The sequence below is a fragment of the Sinohyriopsis cumingii genome, chromosome 14 (genome assembly GCF_028554795.1).
Source record: "Sinohyriopsis cumingii isolate HCF-2022 chromosome 14, ASM2855479v2, whole genome shotgun sequence".
NCBI classification, from domain to species: Eukaryota; Metazoa; Mollusca; class Bivalvia; order Unionida; family Unionidae; genus Sinohyriopsis; species Sinohyriopsis cumingii.
The window spans coordinates 69828665-69849315 of NC_142974.1; the positions used below are offsets into that span (position 1 = coordinate 69828665).

General features: G+C 35.1%; 1 protein-coding gene across 1 annotated transcript in view; it reads left to right on the forward strand.

Annotated features, from left to right (window-relative positions):
• The first annotated feature begins 1088 nt into the window (after positions 1–1088).
• LOC149784085 (uncharacterized) overlaps positions 1089–20651 on the forward strand; it is a 29998-nt gene continuing 10435 nt past the window's right edge. The window contains exon 1 of the mRNA XM_089932943.1: positions 1089–1883. Within this exon, the coding sequence (XP_089789069.1) occupies positions 1144–1883 (740 nt within the window). The 5' untranslated portion in view covers positions 1089–1143. The remainder of the gene's footprint in view (positions 1884–20651) is intronic.

Genomic DNA, 20651 nt, shown 5'->3' on the forward strand with positions numbered 1-20651 from the left:
AAAAAAGTCATTAAACAAATATTCACCATCTATCAACCTGGTCGCAGCCATTTTCTTTTACTCTGATTAATAACTCAGCATTGACACAGGTAAAATCAACATTCTTAAAATTTGTCCTTGATGGGGGTCATGGTGGGGGAGTTCATCTTCAAGGTCGATGCCACTTCATGGATAGTAAACAAGCCTCGGATTGTCCTATGTGTAATTTAATGAGTCAACATTAATTGGCTAAAATATAATTTTTTAGCCCCTGTTTTGCAAAATGGGGACTTGATGCCCCCACCCCCCAAAAAAGGAAAAGAAATGGTCGTCGCCACTTTTGGGCGTTGTTGCACCTCGTCCTGTTGCTAGTTCCATCCGGGAACACAACATCATTGGGGTTCATTTTCCCAATTTGAATTTGAGAAATAAATGAACGAATTCTTTTTGCACTTATTTCTTTACCCAACAAGTCTATTTACATACCGCAGTACGAACTTACTGGTTGTATGACCAAAATGCCAAGCAAATTCATGTTTTAAAAAAAATTAGTCAGTGTGTTTTGCCAGTATCATTCATTTTTTATTTTATTTTAAATTAGGATTTCTTTTTGGACTTATTTCTTCTTTTACGAAAAGAAATTCCTTTCCTACTTTAGTACTACCCTTTTTCCTGGTCATTTGTTCTATCCATACTGATTTAGATATCAGAAAATGTATGTGACTGTCCCTCAGTCTGTATGTTTGTTTCATAATAACTGGAAAGGACGACTTACTTGGAAATGTAATCGGGATAATTGATCCAGTTTTATATAGAATTAAAAGCTCCATCAAGAGATGAATTTATAAAATTATTTTTTCCTTGAAGACAAAATGCTCATAGATCTATGGTCAGGTTTGTTTTATAAATATAGCTGTTTCGGTTCAATCAAAAAACATCTCGCCAAATTACTTTAAGATTTTCGACTATTTATCCTTTTTTTTTTCTTCTCCCCCCCCCCCCCCCCCCCCCCGTGATTACATTTTTTGTTCCGGAATTTCCAGTGTGTTCCTCGTTGTTCCGGTTAATAGTCGGACCGTACAAACACTATCTTTTTTTTAACCAAACAGTCAAATTGAAGTCTTGTTGAAGACAAAGCAACTTAGAGGTGAAGTTTGTGCTAAAATGTTTGTATGTAGTAGTAATTCGAAGAGCCACATACAGATCCATACTGAAGATAAATCATTGAGATGTGAAGTTTGTGATAAAATGTTTAAAGTCACGGGTAGTTTGAAGAGACACATGAGGATACATACTAGTGAAAAACTATTCAAATGTAAACTATGTGATAAAATCTTTAGTTACATGAGTGAATTGAAGGGCCACATGATGTTACATACTGGAGATAAACCATTCAGATGTGAAGTTTGTGATAAAATGTTTAGACATAGTGGCCATTTGAACGTCCACATGAGAATACACACTGGAGATAAACCATTCAAATGTGAACTGTGTGATAAAATGTTTAGCCACAAAAGTCAGTTGAAGAGCCACATGATGTTACATACTGGAGATAAACCATTCAAATGTGAAGTGTGTGATAAAATGTTTAGTCAAAGAGGTCATTTCACGGTCCACATGAGGTTACACACTGAAGAAAAACCATTTAAATGTGAACTGTGTGATAAAATGTTTCGACTGAAGAGTCAGTTGAAGGTCCACATGATGATACATACTGGAGATAAACCATTCAAATGTGAAATATGTGATAAGGCGTTCACACAGAATGCTACACTGAACGTGCACATGAGGATACATACTGGAGACAAACCATTCAAATGTGAAATTTGTGATAAAATGTTTAGACAAGTTTGTCATTTGATGACTCACAGAAGGATACACATGGTAGACAAACCCATTGACATGTAAAGTTTGACATAAACTATTTAGACAGAGTAGTGTTTTAAAGACTCCCATGATGAATTATACTGTAAATAAACCAACAAATGTTACAAGGTGGACATTGCCCTTCAGATGTGAAGTTTCTGCTAACTTTTTTGGGAAAAGTGGTGCTTTAAGGTGGTGCAGGATGTGGTATACTGGTGTTAAAAAGGTTAATATAAATGCTGATAGCCGAAAAGAACCAAAATACACATCTAAATATTCAATAATTTACATATTTTGGATGTATATATTGGTGTATGTCCCAATATTATGATTTGTAATTGTTTTAATCATAATAATTATAAGCAAAACAAACTTTGTATCTAAGTGTTTGTCTGAGATCATGGGTCCCAGAAGTGTTACATATATGCCAGAAAATGAATATATGTGAAGAAAACTTGATATGCACTGGTTGCATGCCTCTGAGCTTTCATTTTCACTAATATTCGTAAAACTGGTCTCAAAGATGAGGAGAAAAACAACACATTGAAAAAGTTGTGCATATAATTAAGGTGATGTACTAGTTTGGTACATGTTGATGGTTTGGTGGACATGATGAATTAAATGCAAGACTAATATTTCTGGGTGCTAAAGTCTGCAAAATTTTAAAGGCATATTTTTTTTACCTATAATTTTGTCTTTCATCAGTTCATAATGATGTATTTTGTTGCTCTTAACATTGCTAAAATTACATAGAGCTGCTTCAAGGAAGTGATGATGATGATGTAACAAAATGGAGGCATAAAAGTAGCCAACATTTTCTAATTCTTTTGCTCTCCTAAACAGATGCAAAATTTATGATAGCTGAATTTGCATGATGGAGGTATTTTAGTTATTACTTCATTTATATATCTACATCGGGCTGCTCTAAGATATACTTTTATCGTAATATTTTCACTCTAAAGTGAGTCAGTAACAAAGTATACAAATTATTTATTTTTTACCACTTTCTGGAGCAATCCATGTAATTACATAACTTTCTTGTATTTGAATTAATTTGATTGGATCAATCTTGAATCAGTCATAACCTAAAATATAGGAATGAGATTATGATTGTGAGAATCTGGAATGTGTATCTGCATATTTTCTTTGAAAATATTGTATACTTTTGTGTTTTAAAGCACATATAGATGTAACAGACATACAAAATAATGCAATAGCTGTTCAGTCAAGTATAGCCAAGTGACTTCATTACACAAAGCTATAAATATAAATATTAAAATAATTTCCCAAAAAATTAACCACAAACTTTTTATTTTGCTTTTTTATCATTATTCGAACATAAACAAATCATAATATATTTATTTTCATGAGTGTTATGGTACAAAGTGTGTGTTTTGCGTTCATTCCAACCATTATGCTTTTTGCGTAATCATTACATCTTTTTCCTCACCAGATTATGCATTATACTAGACTGCAAATGGATTAAGCTTTTTTTCTACATTCAAAAACATCTTTTTTTTCATTTTTCTTGTCATCTTTATAATTCCACTCGTATAAATTTGAGAATATTCTCAAGAGGTTACTGCTGCTTGAGAATAGTATAAAAGTACTTTCCTTTTTTGCTATAGCAACTGTATGTGACCAATTTTCTAATCTCCCATTCATTTTGGAGACAGGATGGGCACTATCGCTTAACCGACTTGAAGCAGCTGTTTCGTGTTTTAGTGCCGTTTTCATGATATTTGTGCATGTTGCCTGTTTTCATCTTCATTATTGTGTTCATTATGTATTGGCTGTTAAATTCATATGTGTTTCTTGATCTCATTTTGGAAACAAGAACAATTCAACTTTTTCTCATCTCTCTTGCTCCACTGTTTTTGAACAAACCACCATCACGTGATACTCGCCAGTCAACCTGTTTATGCTATGATGGACCCTCGTTAATTGCTTTAAATGATCACTCCTTGGCTCTCCACACTACATTGTGCTCTAGACTAAACGAACTGGGACTACATTCATCATTACCTAAATGCAAACATAAGCAAAAAAAGGAAACTTGTTTCAAAGCTGGCCAGCATAGAACAGGAAGAAGGATCCCAGTTATCTCCCTTACTTTGGCACAAACATTTAAAAAAAAATTGACTGTTAATTTAGATAATCTAATTCAAATCCCTATTAATTCATCAACCTTTGTGTCAGCTACCCAAGAAATACCTCTGCACACTGCATTATTCAATGCCCAGTCAGTAGGATCACCTGAAAAGTGCAGAAATAGTTCATTTTATCAACCACAAGAATGTTGACAAATTTTTCCTTACAGAAACATGGCTAAAAGCATCAGATGATGAGCCCAAGTGTGGGGATCTAACACCCATTCCCCTGTAATTGTCGCGGAGGTAGAATTGCTAACTTCACAAAGAACTCCATGATAAAACGTCTTAACTACACCACAGCATTCAATTTCAACCACACATCGTTTGAATTAGTTCAAACCACACTCACACTGGAGCAAACGTCAGTCCATTTTTTTCTGCCTATACCGCCCTCCTTCTCGTAGAAAAAACAAGCTGGCTGACTCTCTCTTTTTGGAGCAGTTTCCAAATCTCCTGGACTATGGAAATTTGATAGGTGGCAACCTGATTATTCTTAGAGATTTCAACTTTAACTTTGACTGTCCCGGAAACCCACATACATAAAAACTCATATATTCCATTAATGTTTTCAACCTCAAACAGTTACCCAACCCACCCTTAAACATGGGTACATTTTAGACTGGATTCTTCATAGACCTGATGATAACATTCTACGGTCCTCACTGGTATCCCATGACCTTGCATCAGATCACCGCTTCATTATATGCCATCATCACCTATCAGTCCCTAACCTTCCACATTTATCGGCTTCTAAGAGAAACCTCCATATGAGAAATAGAACCAAACTAATGCACGACATCCAAGCTACCCTAACAACTTGGTTGCCTTCTACCGCAGAACAACTCGATAACTGTCTGCGTTCATTGCTTGACAAACATTCCCCAGCTACCAAGTGCAGAGTATCAATTCAAAAGTGTTCTCCATGGTATAGCAGTGTTAGGGACCAGCTTCGCACTGCTAAAAGAGACCACCATAAAGCTGAGAGGCTCTGGCTTTCCACCAGACTCACTATTCGTAAGCAAATCTATGAAGTCGCTAAGAAGAATGTCACAAATATAGTCCATGCAGCGAAATCAGCCCACTACACTACTAAGATCATGGAAAGTTCCAGCTGCAAAGAGCTGTTCGAGATTACTAACAAGCTAATGTCAAGGAACAAATCAACACCACTTCCAAACTACCATCTCTCCAGTCAACCTTCTGGACATGTTTGCAGATTTCTTCCGTGACAAAGTACAAACCATTAGAGATAAGCTTGACACCACAATTTCAATTGACTCGTTGTCACCATATAGCTGGGATACAGAATTTGAGCGGCAACCATTAGTAGCATTTGAACCTGTCTCTAAGGATTTTGTACGTACAATCTTGGTGAAGAGTGCACCAAAGTCATGTGAACTTGATCCAATTCCAACATCACTGCTGCTTGAGTGCTTAGATCCAGTATTGCCTTCACTAACTGATTTTATTAATACCTCTCTCTCACCTGGGGAATTCCCATCATTTTTCAAAACCCATTGTAAAGCCTCTGCTGAAGAAACCAACACTAGACCATAACAATTTAAAGAACTATCGCCCAGTTTCTAATCTCCCATACATATAAAAATTCTTAGAAAAGGTTGTTCTATCCCAGCTTGTATCTCATCTAAATTCAAACAGTCTTTTTAGCAGTGTACAATCTGCATATTGCCCTTGCCACAGTACTGAAACTACTCTTCTAAAAGTATTTAATGACATTCTCTCTGCATTGGATAGCGGAAAGATTACAGTCCTCACCCTCTTTGATTTGTCTGCAGCATTTGACACAATAGACCATGTTATATTACTTCACCGTCTCCAGCATGTATTTGGCATTCATGATACAGCCTTACTGTGGTTCAAGTCCTACTTGGTCAACAGGACAAATTGTATCTGCAAATGGAATACACTCCAGCCCAGTTCATTTATGTTGTGGTGTTCCACAGGGGTCTGTTCTTGGAACTCTGCTCTTCATTCTGTACACTCAGTCGCGCTGAAGTGTCATAGATCATCATCCAGTGTCTCACCAATTGTACGCTGATGACACCCAAATATACAAATTTAGCTACCCAACTGAAGTTGATGCTACCATCCAAGGTGTAGAGATGTGCATTTCTGATGTTATGGATGACATGTAACAAGCTGCAGATGAATGATAATGAAACTGAGGCCATTCTGATCACAACACAAAGACTTTCTCATTCACATCCTTATCTAAAACAATTGATATCTGCAACGCCAACATTAAATTCGCACAATCAGTGCGAAACCTAGGTGTTACTCTGGACAGTACTCTCACATTGCACCAGCATGTCATGAACATATGCAAGGCTGCATGTCTTGAGCTGAAACGCATCAGTTCAGTTCGCAAATATCTTTCAGTTGATGCCACTAAAACACTTATGTGTTCATTAGTACTTTCAAGACTGGACTATTGTAACTCAATTCTGTCTTGTTCATCTCAATATCTACTCCAAAAAAGTCACAAAAAGTTCAAAACACAGCTGCTAGGATCATACTTAGAGTACCACGATCAGAGCACACTTCCCCGCTGCTATGTACACTATACTGGATATCCATTCGATCCAGAATCAAGCACAAAATTTGTTCTCTGTGCTACATTTCACTGTTGGACTCTAGTCCAACATACCTATCTGACCTCACCCATGTGTACACACCAGCAAGATACTTTTGCTCCTCTTCTGACAATCGTATACTCATTATTCTCACTATGAAAACAAAGTCATATGGACAGCATTCTTTTGCATACCAGGGCCCAGCAATATGGTATGAATTGCCCACTGAACTTGGACACAAAGACAGTGATCCAATTCAAGAGTGTTCTCAAAACTCACTTATTTCAACTGCAAGAACAAACTTAAAGACTTAATAATGTTTCCTACCTTAAATATTCTCAGCATGTTTTTTATTTCTAAAGTGTTTCTAATTTCACAGTGTTTGTATTTGTAATAATATTATTATATGTTTTTCTTTTATTGTAATAGATGTTGTCTAATGTTGTAAAACGCTTAGAGCTTATAAAGATTAGGAGCTATACAAAGTCCTCATTATTATTATTATATAAAAGTCTTAGAAAAGGTTGTTCTATCCCAGCTTGTATCTCATCTGAATTCAAAGTCTTTTTATCAGTGTACAATCTGCATATCGCCCTTGCCACAGTACTGAAACTACTCTTCTAAAAGTAGTTAATGACATTCTCTCTGCATTGGATAGCAGAAGGATGACAGTCCTCACCCTCCTTGATTTGTCTGCAGTATTTGACAATAGTCCATGATATATTACTTCACTGTCCCCAGCATGTATTTGGCATTCATGATACAGTCTTACTGTGTTTCAAGTCCTACTTGGTCAACAGGAGACAAATTGTGTCTGCAAATGGAATACACTCCAGCCCAGTTCATCTATGTTGTGCTGTTCCACAGGGGTCTGTTCTTGGACCTGTTCTTGGACCTGTTCTTTTCATTCTGCACATTGAGACGCTCTCAAGTGTCATAGATTATCATCCAGTGTCTCACCAATTGTACGCTGATGACACCCAAATATACAAATCTAGCCATCCAACTGAAGTTGATGCTACCATCCAAGGTGTAAAGATGTGCATTTCTGATGTGAAATCATGAATGACATGTAACAAGCTGCAGATGAACGATGATACAACTGAGGCGATTCTGATCACAACACAAATACTTTCTCATTCACATCCTTTACCTCAAACAATAAATATCAGCGACATCAACATTAAATTCATGCAATCAGTATGAAACCTAGGTGTTACTCTGGACAGTACTCTCACATTGCACCAACATGTCATGAACATATGCAAGGCAGCATATATTTAGCTGAGACACATCAGCTCTATTCGCAAATATCTTATATATATATATATATATATATATATATATATATATATATATATATATATATATAGTGTAGTTATGATTTGTCTATGATTGTAAGTTGCAAACGTAATGTTCTGTTTGCTAACCACTCTGGTGGTCTAGTAGTTAGAGCATCCACCCTGGATGCAGCAGATCGTGGGTTCAATCCCCGGCCGAGTCAGACCAAAGAGTTATAAAATTTTACCAACAGTTTTCTCACTAGGCGCACAGCGTTAAGAGGTTAGTGTTAGGGTCAGAATTAGTTGGCTGGGTGGGATATGATGTCACATGCCTACGTCATGTTGCCCATGTACTAGATATCGCCATAATTTTTTTAAAAAATCCACATTGAAGACGTCAAAGCGATGTGACTGAATTGTTTTATCCCAAATCACACACACGCACATATACCATTGATTTTAATTCAGTTAATTAAAGTCATTCTGTAGAGCATCAGTATTGGAATGCAATGGTAACAAAATGTTTAGTTTTGTTATTTTGACAGAACTATTACGTATAATATAAATACTGTCGTAAAAGCAAGCGCCTGTGCCAAAGACAACAAACTGATTTTAAATAGGACGGAAGTTGATGTTGAATGAAAGCGAGAACTGTTATTAAAGATGTTTCATCTTCAGTGTGTTAAACATGAAACATATACCTAACAGAAAATGATTGACTGGTTTGTCACAACTGTGTATTCTTGAAATGCATTCCAGAAAAATGAAAATATTAATGATTAGATTTTTTTAAATAACTGCAACAATATCCAAATGATTGCTTTTAGTCCATGACAATTGAAAATTATCATATGTTTCTACATGCTTGCGTGCCTTTTTGCGTAGAGTATACTTTGGAAACAAGTGGAGTTTGCCTGGGCTTGCTCAATAGATAGATGGATATTTAAATCTGATTTTGTAGATATCAGATATGATAAGAATACTGTTTAATTTCCCTTTCATTTGCTGCTTATTTGACAGGTGTGTTCTGGGATATATATTACAATTTGTCATTACTTTAGATGTGCACTATAAAATATGATCTGACTTCGCTTGTTGATTCTTTCCTCTTGTATATATAAGGTAAATTGTACAAAAATCCAAACTCACAGCAATTTACCTTTTGTACAAATTGTAATTCATTCATTGCATTTTCAGAAGGTGGCATTGCCTACACGGGAAATATTTTGTATTTCTTAAAAGCTGCTATGGTTATCGTGCCTAAAACTAGTTCAGGCTGGGGTTTTTTTGAGCACATTGGAGCTCTCATTATTGTTAGGAATGTGATTATATCACATACAATTTCCAAGCATATAACATGGCGAGAAAATTTGGTCAAATATTTGAAAGTAGCATAGAGGTATGCCAACATTCTATCCATTGTGCATGTTTCAAATGCAAACAACTTAATCTTATACTTGTTACTGTCTAAAATACATATTATCTGTAGAGATATACCCTTATCAAAATGGGAATCCTTTTTATACTTCAACATTATTAATTTCGATTACTCATGTGAATCAGATTTCTTGAAATAAACATGATTTTATTTGATATTCAATTTGAAATGAGTTTGTATATTTTGCTGCCAGATTATCAGACTAATAGCTTTAATATCGCTCCACGACGTTCCAGGAAACGTATTGCATTAATTTGGTTAACAATCCGATTCCCTATGAAAACTGCTAGAAGATCTTCAGAAGATTTCTTTGAAAAATGCAAGAAAAGGTATTGTACCATGCACAAGAGTTGTGGGTTTTGTCGCAACTTTGATTTCGTTTTATTTGTTTTCGTTCTGTTTCAATTGTAAACAACATGCATTTTTATTCGTGATGCATATTACATGAAACAATATGAGTCAACCTAATCAAACGCTCTGAAAGCTTGTAAAGCGATACAGAATTTGTTTGTTCCTGATGGAGCCCATTTTCACTTTATGAATCTGAAGCACATGTCTATGTAATAGAATCAAAAGACTCACATGACATCAAGGTAAAATAAATAGCTATTTATTGATTTGGGAAGTAAAAAAATTTTGTTGAAAATACTGTGTATGATGACCTCTGCAATGGATGTACTTGAATTTTGTATATGCCTGTCTATATCTCTCTGTGAAATAGTAGTAAGATCACTTCTTGTGAAATGGGCGAGGTACCAATCTTGAGAATGTGCAACATTTCTTGCTTAGAGTACATGGAATACTTTGTAAGAGAGCTGTTGAGGAAGACTAATATATCAATGTATTTTTCTTTTTTCAAGAATTATACCTTTCCATCGTTGAATTTGTTCTTTTTTTGTAATATATATATATATATATATATATATATATATATATATATATATATATATATATAATATCTTGTACATCTAACTGATATGCTTCCTTTCTTCAAGTGCATTTCACTCTGATTTGATGCTGAATATGTTTGAATTACAAAGGGGTATTTCCGTCCATCAACCATTAAAACATGTATACGATTGAAGAGATTGATAATATAAATTTCCTATTTGTATCGGCTGCTGGTATCGAAGATGACAGTAACACCATAAAGAAAAATATGCGAAGACATTAGAAAGTTTCCATACTAATTTATCTTGCAAATAATGGCTTGTTTGTTTTCTGTAATGATAATATAGGGGAGGAGAACGGGACTTTATAATTAATTTAAATATGGTATTGACAGTGGTTCTCAAATTTTACTATAAGTGTACCATATATTGACAAACATTTTTCTTTGCAATGAATATTAATATTTGTTCAAAATTTATACATTAATGCATTTTTGGCAAAGGTTATCCCATAGGCTTTCTTTTGATGTGTATCCAAAGGTTATTCATAACGCTTTTCCCAGGCTTCGGTTAGATGTAGAAGAGTTGATAGATAATTTCTTTCCCAGTTACCTATTGATATCTTTTTTTATCATGAGTTCTTTTCGACTCTGGTGTACTTCCGAAATCTAAGAATTCCTTTTTTATTTGCTTGAAATTGTTTATATCGGTTGTAAAGTTTGAACAGTCTTCAACATGTTGAATCATGTTCAGTTCTTTCTTTCAGATTCGGTATTTAAATCCCGTAGTATTGCTTTTGTTTCTAATTTTGGAGCATACGATTTATGTTGCTATTGTATATGATAGCATTGACAAGATCTTACTTGTCTAACTTATCTCTGAATTTAAATTCCTCAGTTTTGGCGCCTTTTCCCTAAACTTTGGAACAGATATTTGTACACAGGATAGTTGTCCATCATCGGAAGACATTTCCAAATCGAAATGTTTCCAAAACTTTGTCCATCTTGTTATTTTCCAATCTTTCGAAATCTTTTCTTCATTGAATTATATCATTGCTGACCGCTCCGGTGGCTTAGTTGTTAGAGTGTCCGCCTCGGAAGCGGGATGTCGTTGGCTCGAACCCTGGCCGAGTCATGCAAGATACTTACATAAATGGTATTAACAGCTGCCTCGCTAGGCGCTCATCATGAAGAGGTTAGTGTTAGGACAAGTCGGCCTGGTGTCAGGATAATGTGACTGGGTGGGACATCATGCTACATGTCTGCGGCATGATGCCCCAGTGCTAAACATCACTATAAACTGCCACACGTAGCGATATGACTAAAAAATCGTTAAAGCTAAGTTAAAAGTCCTTATCACACACAGTATCATTGCTCCTTTTTTCCTTTAAGGTTGAAATAATTAATTGTGGTCTGGATGGATAGTATATTATTCTGTATATCTCTACCCTCTTCTCCACCACTCTGATTTTCGTTTGTTTGTTATGGAAATTCATATTTGTATTATATTTACTAAAATCTTAATGCGAATTGTATAATCAACATCAAGCAAGGAGATCGGCCTCCAGTTTGTTTTAATTCCAACCGGTCATCCTTCCCCTTGTATATTATTGCTACAATCCGTTTCTTTGTGGTTGTAGCTAATTCGCCTTGTATAAAATATATTATTATAGAGATTTTAGTATAAGTTTAATTCTATACTAAACGTTTAATACAACTCCGGGGTTAAGCCATCCAATTCGGTGACTTTCTTTTTCCTAATGTCTTTATGGCTCCTGCAGTTTTCTTGTTTGTTATGAACTCTTCACAGCTAGTTTATTGTTAATTTGTTATTAGTTTAAAATTTCCACTAGATATATTACACTTTATTTCCTCGACATGCATCTTTTGTGATCTATCTGTATATCTCTCTTTCTCTCTCTCAATCTCTCTCTCTGTCTTTCTGTCTCTTTCTCTCTCTCTCTCTCTCTCTCTCTCTCTATATATATATATATATATATATATATATATATATATATATATATATATATATATATATATATATGTATGTATGTATGTATGTATATGGTACAAATGTGTATATTTATATTTTAATACCTGATTTATTTCCCCAACTTTCATTTTTTTCAAAATTGTCCTGTCTTTTCTCTTTTGTATAATCATGTTACTTTCTCATGAAAGGTAATCAAGTTTTCCAGCTCTTACTTTGATCCCGTAATTTTCCTCATTAGGTATTTCTTTCATTTATGCCTTCACTTTTTGTTGTGCTCTCTTTTATTGTTTAAATTATAGTACTATTCTATTTCCTTTCTCGCCCGTCCACTGTTTTTTTTTGACAGGATAAGTTTGTCTTCGCTTTAATTAGTGATTTGATCATTTCCAACTCCTGTATTATATTAAATTGTTCATTTTCCATAAATTTAATTAAACTTACCGTGATCATTTATTGGTATTCTTTCTCTCTTAATATCATATGATTCATTTTGCACGGTCCCGCCCTACATGTTTCTTGCATTCTCATTTCAATTTATAGAGTTAACCTACTATTGTCTAAGGTTTTCCAATGTTTTATTATGGAGCTTTCTTACACATAACTGTATTCCACATTTGATATTTAAACTTAGTTCAATTTTCATACCCGGTTTCGGCTATAGTTAAATGAAATACCCTCTCCTTAGTAGGTTTTGTTTCCTGTTGCAATAAACAATATTGGATTTTATTATAATTTTTTAAATTGTTTCTCTCAAAATGTTATCTTTAATTGTTGAAGCAACAGAGAGGGGGAAGATACTATTTGCTGGAAAGTCCATTTACAAGAAATAAATCTTCCTATGAAAATGAAAATACAAGGTCAATAACGTCAAACCGAAGCCAGTAACTAACCAATATTTTCTCTAATTGGGTTAGCTCATTTTGTTACTTTATTGTTTTCGGATTTATTTTTAAAAAACAGTTGTGTTTTGTTTACGATTCGGACATTTATTTGTGGTCGCTCCCCCACTGCTGCTCTTTCTTTTAACCAATGATTTTATCAAAACTTATACAATATCGTGATCGAGTATCGTGTAAATTTATCGCGATATATAGTGTAATGTATCTTGTGCGTTTGAAAAGATTTTTTTAAATGTAATCATATCCACTTCCCCACTACACCACATCTAACGAATATTTCGTATAGTATGTGTATCAACTCCATTAAACAACTAAACTATTACAATTATCTCTGATCACTTTAGGTATTTGTGTATATCGCTGAGTAACATGAATCACGTATGTTTTTATGTCTGCCTCGAGAAATTATCTGAGCTGGATTTGATTGTCCAGCATCACATCATCGTATACTACGAAATTATTAATAAATATATCGAGGTCGTCTATGGACGGGGCTTCAACAGTATCGGTGATAAAATCAATAATGTAATTGCCGTCCTCGTACAAATGTTTTGCGCTTTTATTAAAATATTTAAGCACATCGTATCATCGCTGATCAATCTACGGATGGTGCCACTAAATATAACTTATCCCACTTGAGCCATCTCATTATCAAATTAAGCAACCATTGAGTCTTGCCAGACCCAGACGGACCTATGATAATTGCTCTGATATAATTTGAAAACGCTGGAGGATGTTTGACTGGCTCTTGCTTTCGTGTCGCTGAACAATGACATCCATGTTATACACATATAATAAATAATATTGATTTATATTGTGTTCAATGCAGAGAACCTACTTTTACAAGTAGACTAACAACAATAATAACAAAAGATTTTTAAATAAACGCACACTTACAGGCAAGTGTGTGAAGTGTGGTACAAGTAAATTGTATCGTAAGGAGATAGGTGGTGATATTGCTGCTTCATTAGGAAAATTACCAGGAGTTCCATGGACTAAATATCCAGGAGAAAAACATCTTCATGGATATAATTATTGTGGTCCTGGACCCTGACTTGATATCCGACTTGACGAGAGAGATCAACCAAGACCTGAAGAGTATCCAATAATTGCGATTGATCAGGCATGCCATGTTCATGGTGTAGCTTATAAAAATCAAGATCTGCAACAACGACATATTGCAGATGTGAAGTTGATTCACTCGTTAATTTCCGTTAACAAAAAGTCTCTGAGAGAAAAAGTTGCTAGCTTAGTAGTAAAATATGTGATGAAAGGTTGTTGTTGTTGTTGTTGTAGGGTTTAACGCCATTTTTCAGCACACGATAGGCTATACATGGCGGCCAGTATTAATGGTGGAGGAAGAACCCGGAAAAAACCACGGAAAGAACCACCGACCCTCGAGAAGCTACTGGCAAGCTTTCTCACATACCCACATTGGCCGAATCCGAGACTCGAACATACGCAGACAGAGGTGAGATGGCAGTGATCCGTAACGGAGAGCGCTTTAGACCACTCGGCCACTCGGGGCCCCTGTGATGAAAGGTAAAATAGCATTAAGGGCTGGTAATTAATCAACCGATTATTATTATAATGAAAATAATTTAGTATGGCCAAATAATATATTGGAAAGGTAGCGCAGCGAGAGTAAATTTGTTTCTGCAAATCGGTTAGCACGACAAACAATATGGCAAATTTGTATAGCACCAGCTAAACGAAATCAGTACGGACATTTTGATGTCAGCTCTCCCAATGAAGTTCATCTAGCATATATTTTTTCCAAACGATACCGTTACATTTTGGTAGATGTCTATAACGCACATACAAATACGCGTTGACTTTCGTTGACGTTGCGAGTAGGTATAAAGAAGCATAACCACTATCAACTAAAACAGCAACTGAATTTTCTTCTGCTTTCGAACGAATTTATCAACGTGGTGGTCTACGATGGCCACAGGTGCTACTGGTTGATCCTTGCAAGGAATCTCTTGGTGCATTATCATCTCTGATAAATACACATAATGTAAAAATCAGACGGGGACATACAGCAATTCATCGCGATCAGGCAATTGTTGAAGGATTTAATCCAACACTTGCTGAGTGGTTATTTGGATATCAGCATGCGAAGGAAATAATTCAGAAAGACAAGATATCTCGTGAATGGATTGCAAGGCTACCAAGTGTAATAGCTGTGTAAAATAATGAAATTACTCGTGCAATTTCTAAGTAACCTACGAATGCAATCACAAAAATATATACCAATACAACGACATGCCTTTCCAAAACAACCAGTGCTAGGTAATGTGACTGTAAGATATTTATTTGAACCTGGTGAACTTGAAGGGGGTACAAAGGTGCAACTGATTATATTTGGAGTGTGACGACACATACAAGTTTCAGCCTGGTAAGATCCACTGGTAGACCCGCAATCTACAGACTAGATTTAGCTGCTCCTTAACTTGGATTTATACTTGAACAATTACAATTAATTCCTGAAGAGACACAATTACCACCGCATTAACTTTTGTGAACTGGCGCCTCAACGTCGTTTACACTCAAGACAGGTCAGCATTACATGTTCTCGTATGTGACCAAGACTACTAATATTTATATCTACGGTAAACTGTATTAGATTATTGATTTTATACTCCAACATCATTACTGTGTTACAGCTCGCACAATGCTTATTCTATTGTTGTCTCAATGTCATGATAAATTCAGCATCGAGATGCAAGTCGCGTTTATTTTTTATTGTTTTGTCTGTTTATAACTTAGTGTGTTCCTATTACATCGTCGCCAACAAATCCGTTGTTGTTGCCAGCAATGGTTTCTTGAATTTGATGTTTATATTATCTGCAAACAGATAACCCTCCGCAGCTGAGATATTATTCTGACTCGAGACATTGCGAGATAAACTAAATTAGACCATTCGATACGATCATCAACGATCCAAACATTTGTATCAGATATGTTTAATCCTTGTGAAGAATCAATTGTTATAGCATATCCTAGCGTCCAATGCGTTTTGTATATTGTTAATGCGCTCTCAACAACACTTACAGCAAATAAAACAATATCATTTAACACAAGAATTTGTTGCCCTCACTCTGTCAAGGTTCCTGGAATTTCAACGTCGATATTTTGCCATCGCTTATCTGCTGGACGATACACAATAGTACAGGTAATTTTGAAAACTTTATGTAACATAAATAATTGTTCTTGAAGTGTATCACGAACTTTTTTTCTACTTGCAACTATCAAATAATTTGGTCTCCACATATCCAAAAAAAGTTTCATAGGAATTTCTGAAAATATCTCAGGGATTATTTCATAATGATCGATGGAGAAATTACCGGGATCCACAGCAAACGTTTTGTTAGTACTACTTTACAAGCATCGCCGATAGGGCGCAAGATTGCATCACCGCTAGTAGCCTTTCTAACAAGCACATATGCATGGTTAGCTACAAAAATAATCTTTCTGACATTTCTGTAAAGATCAGAATTGATCGACTTGCTGCGAATCCTAAATTAAATTCTGGGTTAGCACCATGAACCACCGGCCACACATCAGCGTCAGCGTTGTCGGCGAAGTTTCTTGGTTGTCTTATATTATAATGCATGTTGTTAGGGTGGTCAGAAATGTCTTAGTCAAATATCATTGACAAAGTAGCTGATCTTGAATAATCATCAGAATATCGTGCTATGTCGAATATCATCGTGGCAACGTCGACGTCGTTCTGACATATGTTAATGTTTCTTCCGTCAATCATGTATGCAGCACTGTTAAATAAGGCCGTAATACCATTATTAACGAAATACGTTATAACATCAGCTGCATATTCATTAGTATCTGCTTTTAACATTTCACCTTCTACTTTAGTTCGATTTGTACATACTGATTTGTCTCTCGTGCGTCTAAGAATAATATTGATAATCACGCACAGATTCATTTTTGTGAATGTAAGAGAATTGATGCGTCTATGTGGAATGCCGCATCTGATACATTTTATTATATTTATTATCGTCTAACGCGAAGACCACCCCCGAAATTCCATTACCTGCTATTAGACTAGCAGTTAAAAAAAATTCTTTATCTTACATTGGTACACCAGCCTAATGTGCTAATTTTTCTATTTTCAGCTTGATTTATTATTTTATTAACATTTGCGGGCATAACGTCGGTACTGAGTAATTTTACTGGCTGCGGTTTTGGTCAGACGCAGAGATATTTCTTAATTGCCTCTAGTCGCTCTACAGCTAATCTAGCTGTGTGAGATTCCATAGTTAGCATACAATAATTACAAATCATTATTATATATAATTAATGATTTAATTACGTACACACTACAGCAGCAGAGACGGTGACGACCACAAATAAATGTCCGAAAGGTAAACGAAAGACATATTTTTTTTCGAAAATAAATGACAAAAATAAAGTAACAAAATGAGCTAACCCAGTTAGAGAAAATATATGTCAGCTAGAGGCTTCGGTTTGACGTTATTTACCTTGTATTGTCATTTTGCCATTTTCGTAGGAAGCTTTATTTTTCGTAAATGGACCTTCCAGCAAATGGTCTGTTCACCCTCTATGTTGCTGTTGATCCAGCCATTCTATCAATTCTGTTTGTATCCAAATAAAGTCTCCGGCAGTAATTTTTTTTTTATTTATAGAAAAATGTATGGTTATATTTCTTATACTTGATTTAATCTAATTTGTATGATTTCTATGCATGACTGTAATATCAACATTATATCATTTATTTTGTTTTGCGTGCATGACTTGAATCTGCTCATACTATTGCATATAACATATAACTAGATCTTTTCGTATTTGCTGAATATTATTAATAATAATCACAAGAGTATGACCTAAGTGACATACAGACTTACATTATTAGTGGCTGAAATGATTTCAACGTTTCTAAAATAATTCCCATAACTTTCTAATGATTGGGCTATGTCAGATGAATAGCCTAAGGTAACGCAATATGATTAGTGTGTTCTGTCACTTGCGATCTATTGCGAAATACGGTAGCAATTATCTGTGGATATAAGGAGAGAATTAAGAAATCAGTTTCAATCCGATTTCGAGTCATTCTCACTTTTTCTGTTTCTGTTATATTTTGGACATAATTGTTTTGGGACTGATTAGTAGGTCTCAATCTAGCTCCAACTTCCAAATTATGAAATTGAAGTTACCTTGCAAGAATGAGTGAAGTTAAAATGATTGAGAATAAAAAAGAAAGAGAGACAAATTAAAACAAAACAAGAAATGGAGATGGAATTACAGATGCAAAAGTAGAAAAAGAAATGGAATCGAAAACGAAAATAGAAGGGGAAAAAAGAGAGATACAAATACAAAAAGAAGAGACAGACATATTCAAAAAGAAGAAAACGGAATGGAACTGTAAATGCAGGAAAAAGAAAGATATGCGAAATCAGAAAGAAGAAAAAGAGATGCAGATGAAATTCCAAAGCCAAAAAGAAGACTGACAGATGGAAATGCATCTAAAATTAAAATAAATAGATCTGGCAAATATAAGTTTCTCCATTCATGAAAGATCAATTTTGGATGTTAAAAAAAATATTAGATGAGTATTTCATTTTAAAGTAAAATATGTCGATCAATATTATGTCCAGTTTTCTTACTGCAAAGTGTATTTATTCGCAAAGCTTGTGACGGTGATCCTATCAGAACTAAGTGATGAATATGGTTTGGTCAAAAAAAGTATCTTGAAGGGTTATGATTTGGTACCTGAAGCATATCGACCGTGCATGAGTAAAATTGTGATCTGATATCATAACACTGGTCAACTGTTATTAGAAATCGTCTATGTCAGAGATAAAATGTATTATTTATGATTGCTTATGAGGTGTTGAAGTCGGATATGACAATTAAAACAACTGATTGGATATTCTTTCTAAGATATTTATGTTTTAAGTACATTGTATAGATAGAAGAGTTTTAATCATAAATTGTAAATCTAGGTCTTTACATGTGGTTTTGGTTGCTTTACATGCTAATATTTCACCGGTCCTGTTTATGTCACACTTTAAAAAGTTGCAAAAGAGTTATAGAAGTAAAATTTATTATGAGCAACATTGAGCTAGTCCATCACCGTGGATCGCGCTATAAATCGGTAAACGAGAATTTATCACCCTGACGTTTTCAGGTCCGCGATGGGCATTGTGCATATTCATGTTATTTTGTTATAGTCGATCTAATTAATCATTCACTGTAATAATCGTCGATAATTTCGTCTCACAGTGCCCGATAAACACTGCTGTCCATAACGCCACCGTAAATAAACTCTGAAAGAAATCAGATGCTTCATTGATGATTTCGTAGGAATTGTTACCGGTTCGTTTTCCACCATTCAGAATTTATAGTCTATCACTATCAGCGATACTGTTATTGGAACAATGTTTATCTTTAATCACCAGTGATTCATCTATTCCATTCTCACCCTGTCTCCTACGACGCCGATCGCTAGCGTCAAAACAACTTTCGGTTGTTCCTACCTGAGTCAGAGGTGGTCTGAATCGCGATTTATCTTAGGCAATGTTGCTTTTCTAGCTTCTTTGAAATGTTTCTCAAAGTCTTAAAAAATGTTTCTGTATATTCATCACTTATTTGATTTTCATACCATGGTACGCTGTAAACACGAAACAAAGCCATTTTCTTTGTTCGAACTTCAGCGGTCTCTGGATCTTATAGGACACGACGAGACTGATATCCTGTTTCTGCAACCGCTATACGGTTTTCTCGAAGTATTTTATGGCCTTCTGTGGTAAATTTGATAGGTTGTTTTGTTTTGTAAAAGGCTCTGTGTCTGGTTCTTTTTCGGGTACAACAAGATCCATTATATCACTGATTTCATCACGGACTTGATCGATGCCCTCAATTGCTTGTTGTATTTCTTCCTGTAATGTGGTTGAACAGCAACTATTCCAGCTGGAGGCGTTTGGAGAATTTGTTTTTAACACACAAAAAAATTATTTGATTTTGTTCTTTCTGCTATTTTACCGGAAATTCAATTCGATACACAAATTAGTCACTACCTAGGTCCCTTGACAAACCAGCTTAAAATGCATGTAATAAACTGATCGCTAATTATAACACTCGCGATTTCCCAATCTCGGAAAAATATTATACCGGTTATGATAATAGAACAGAAATGATATCAAATTTTCAGACACTTAACAAATACTCTTTTAAATACGTGTACACTAATTTAATATCTGTAAGTACGAATGTACTGATATAGTTCATGTACATTATTTTAGCTGTATTTTCTAATAGAGACAGTGGCCGGGTGGGTAAGACGCATGGACAATCATTGCCAGCCTGTCTTCCACCAATCATAATTTCTACTCTATCAAGATCAGCGAGAATGTTATTGGTACAATGTTTATCTTCAGTCATCGGCAATTGGGCTATCACATTGCCAACGTGTTTCCTACGGTGTCGATCGTTAGTGGCAAGGCAACTTCCAGTTGCTCCTTCCTCAATTCAAGGTGGTCTGAATGGTGATTTTCCTGGCGATAACATATTTGC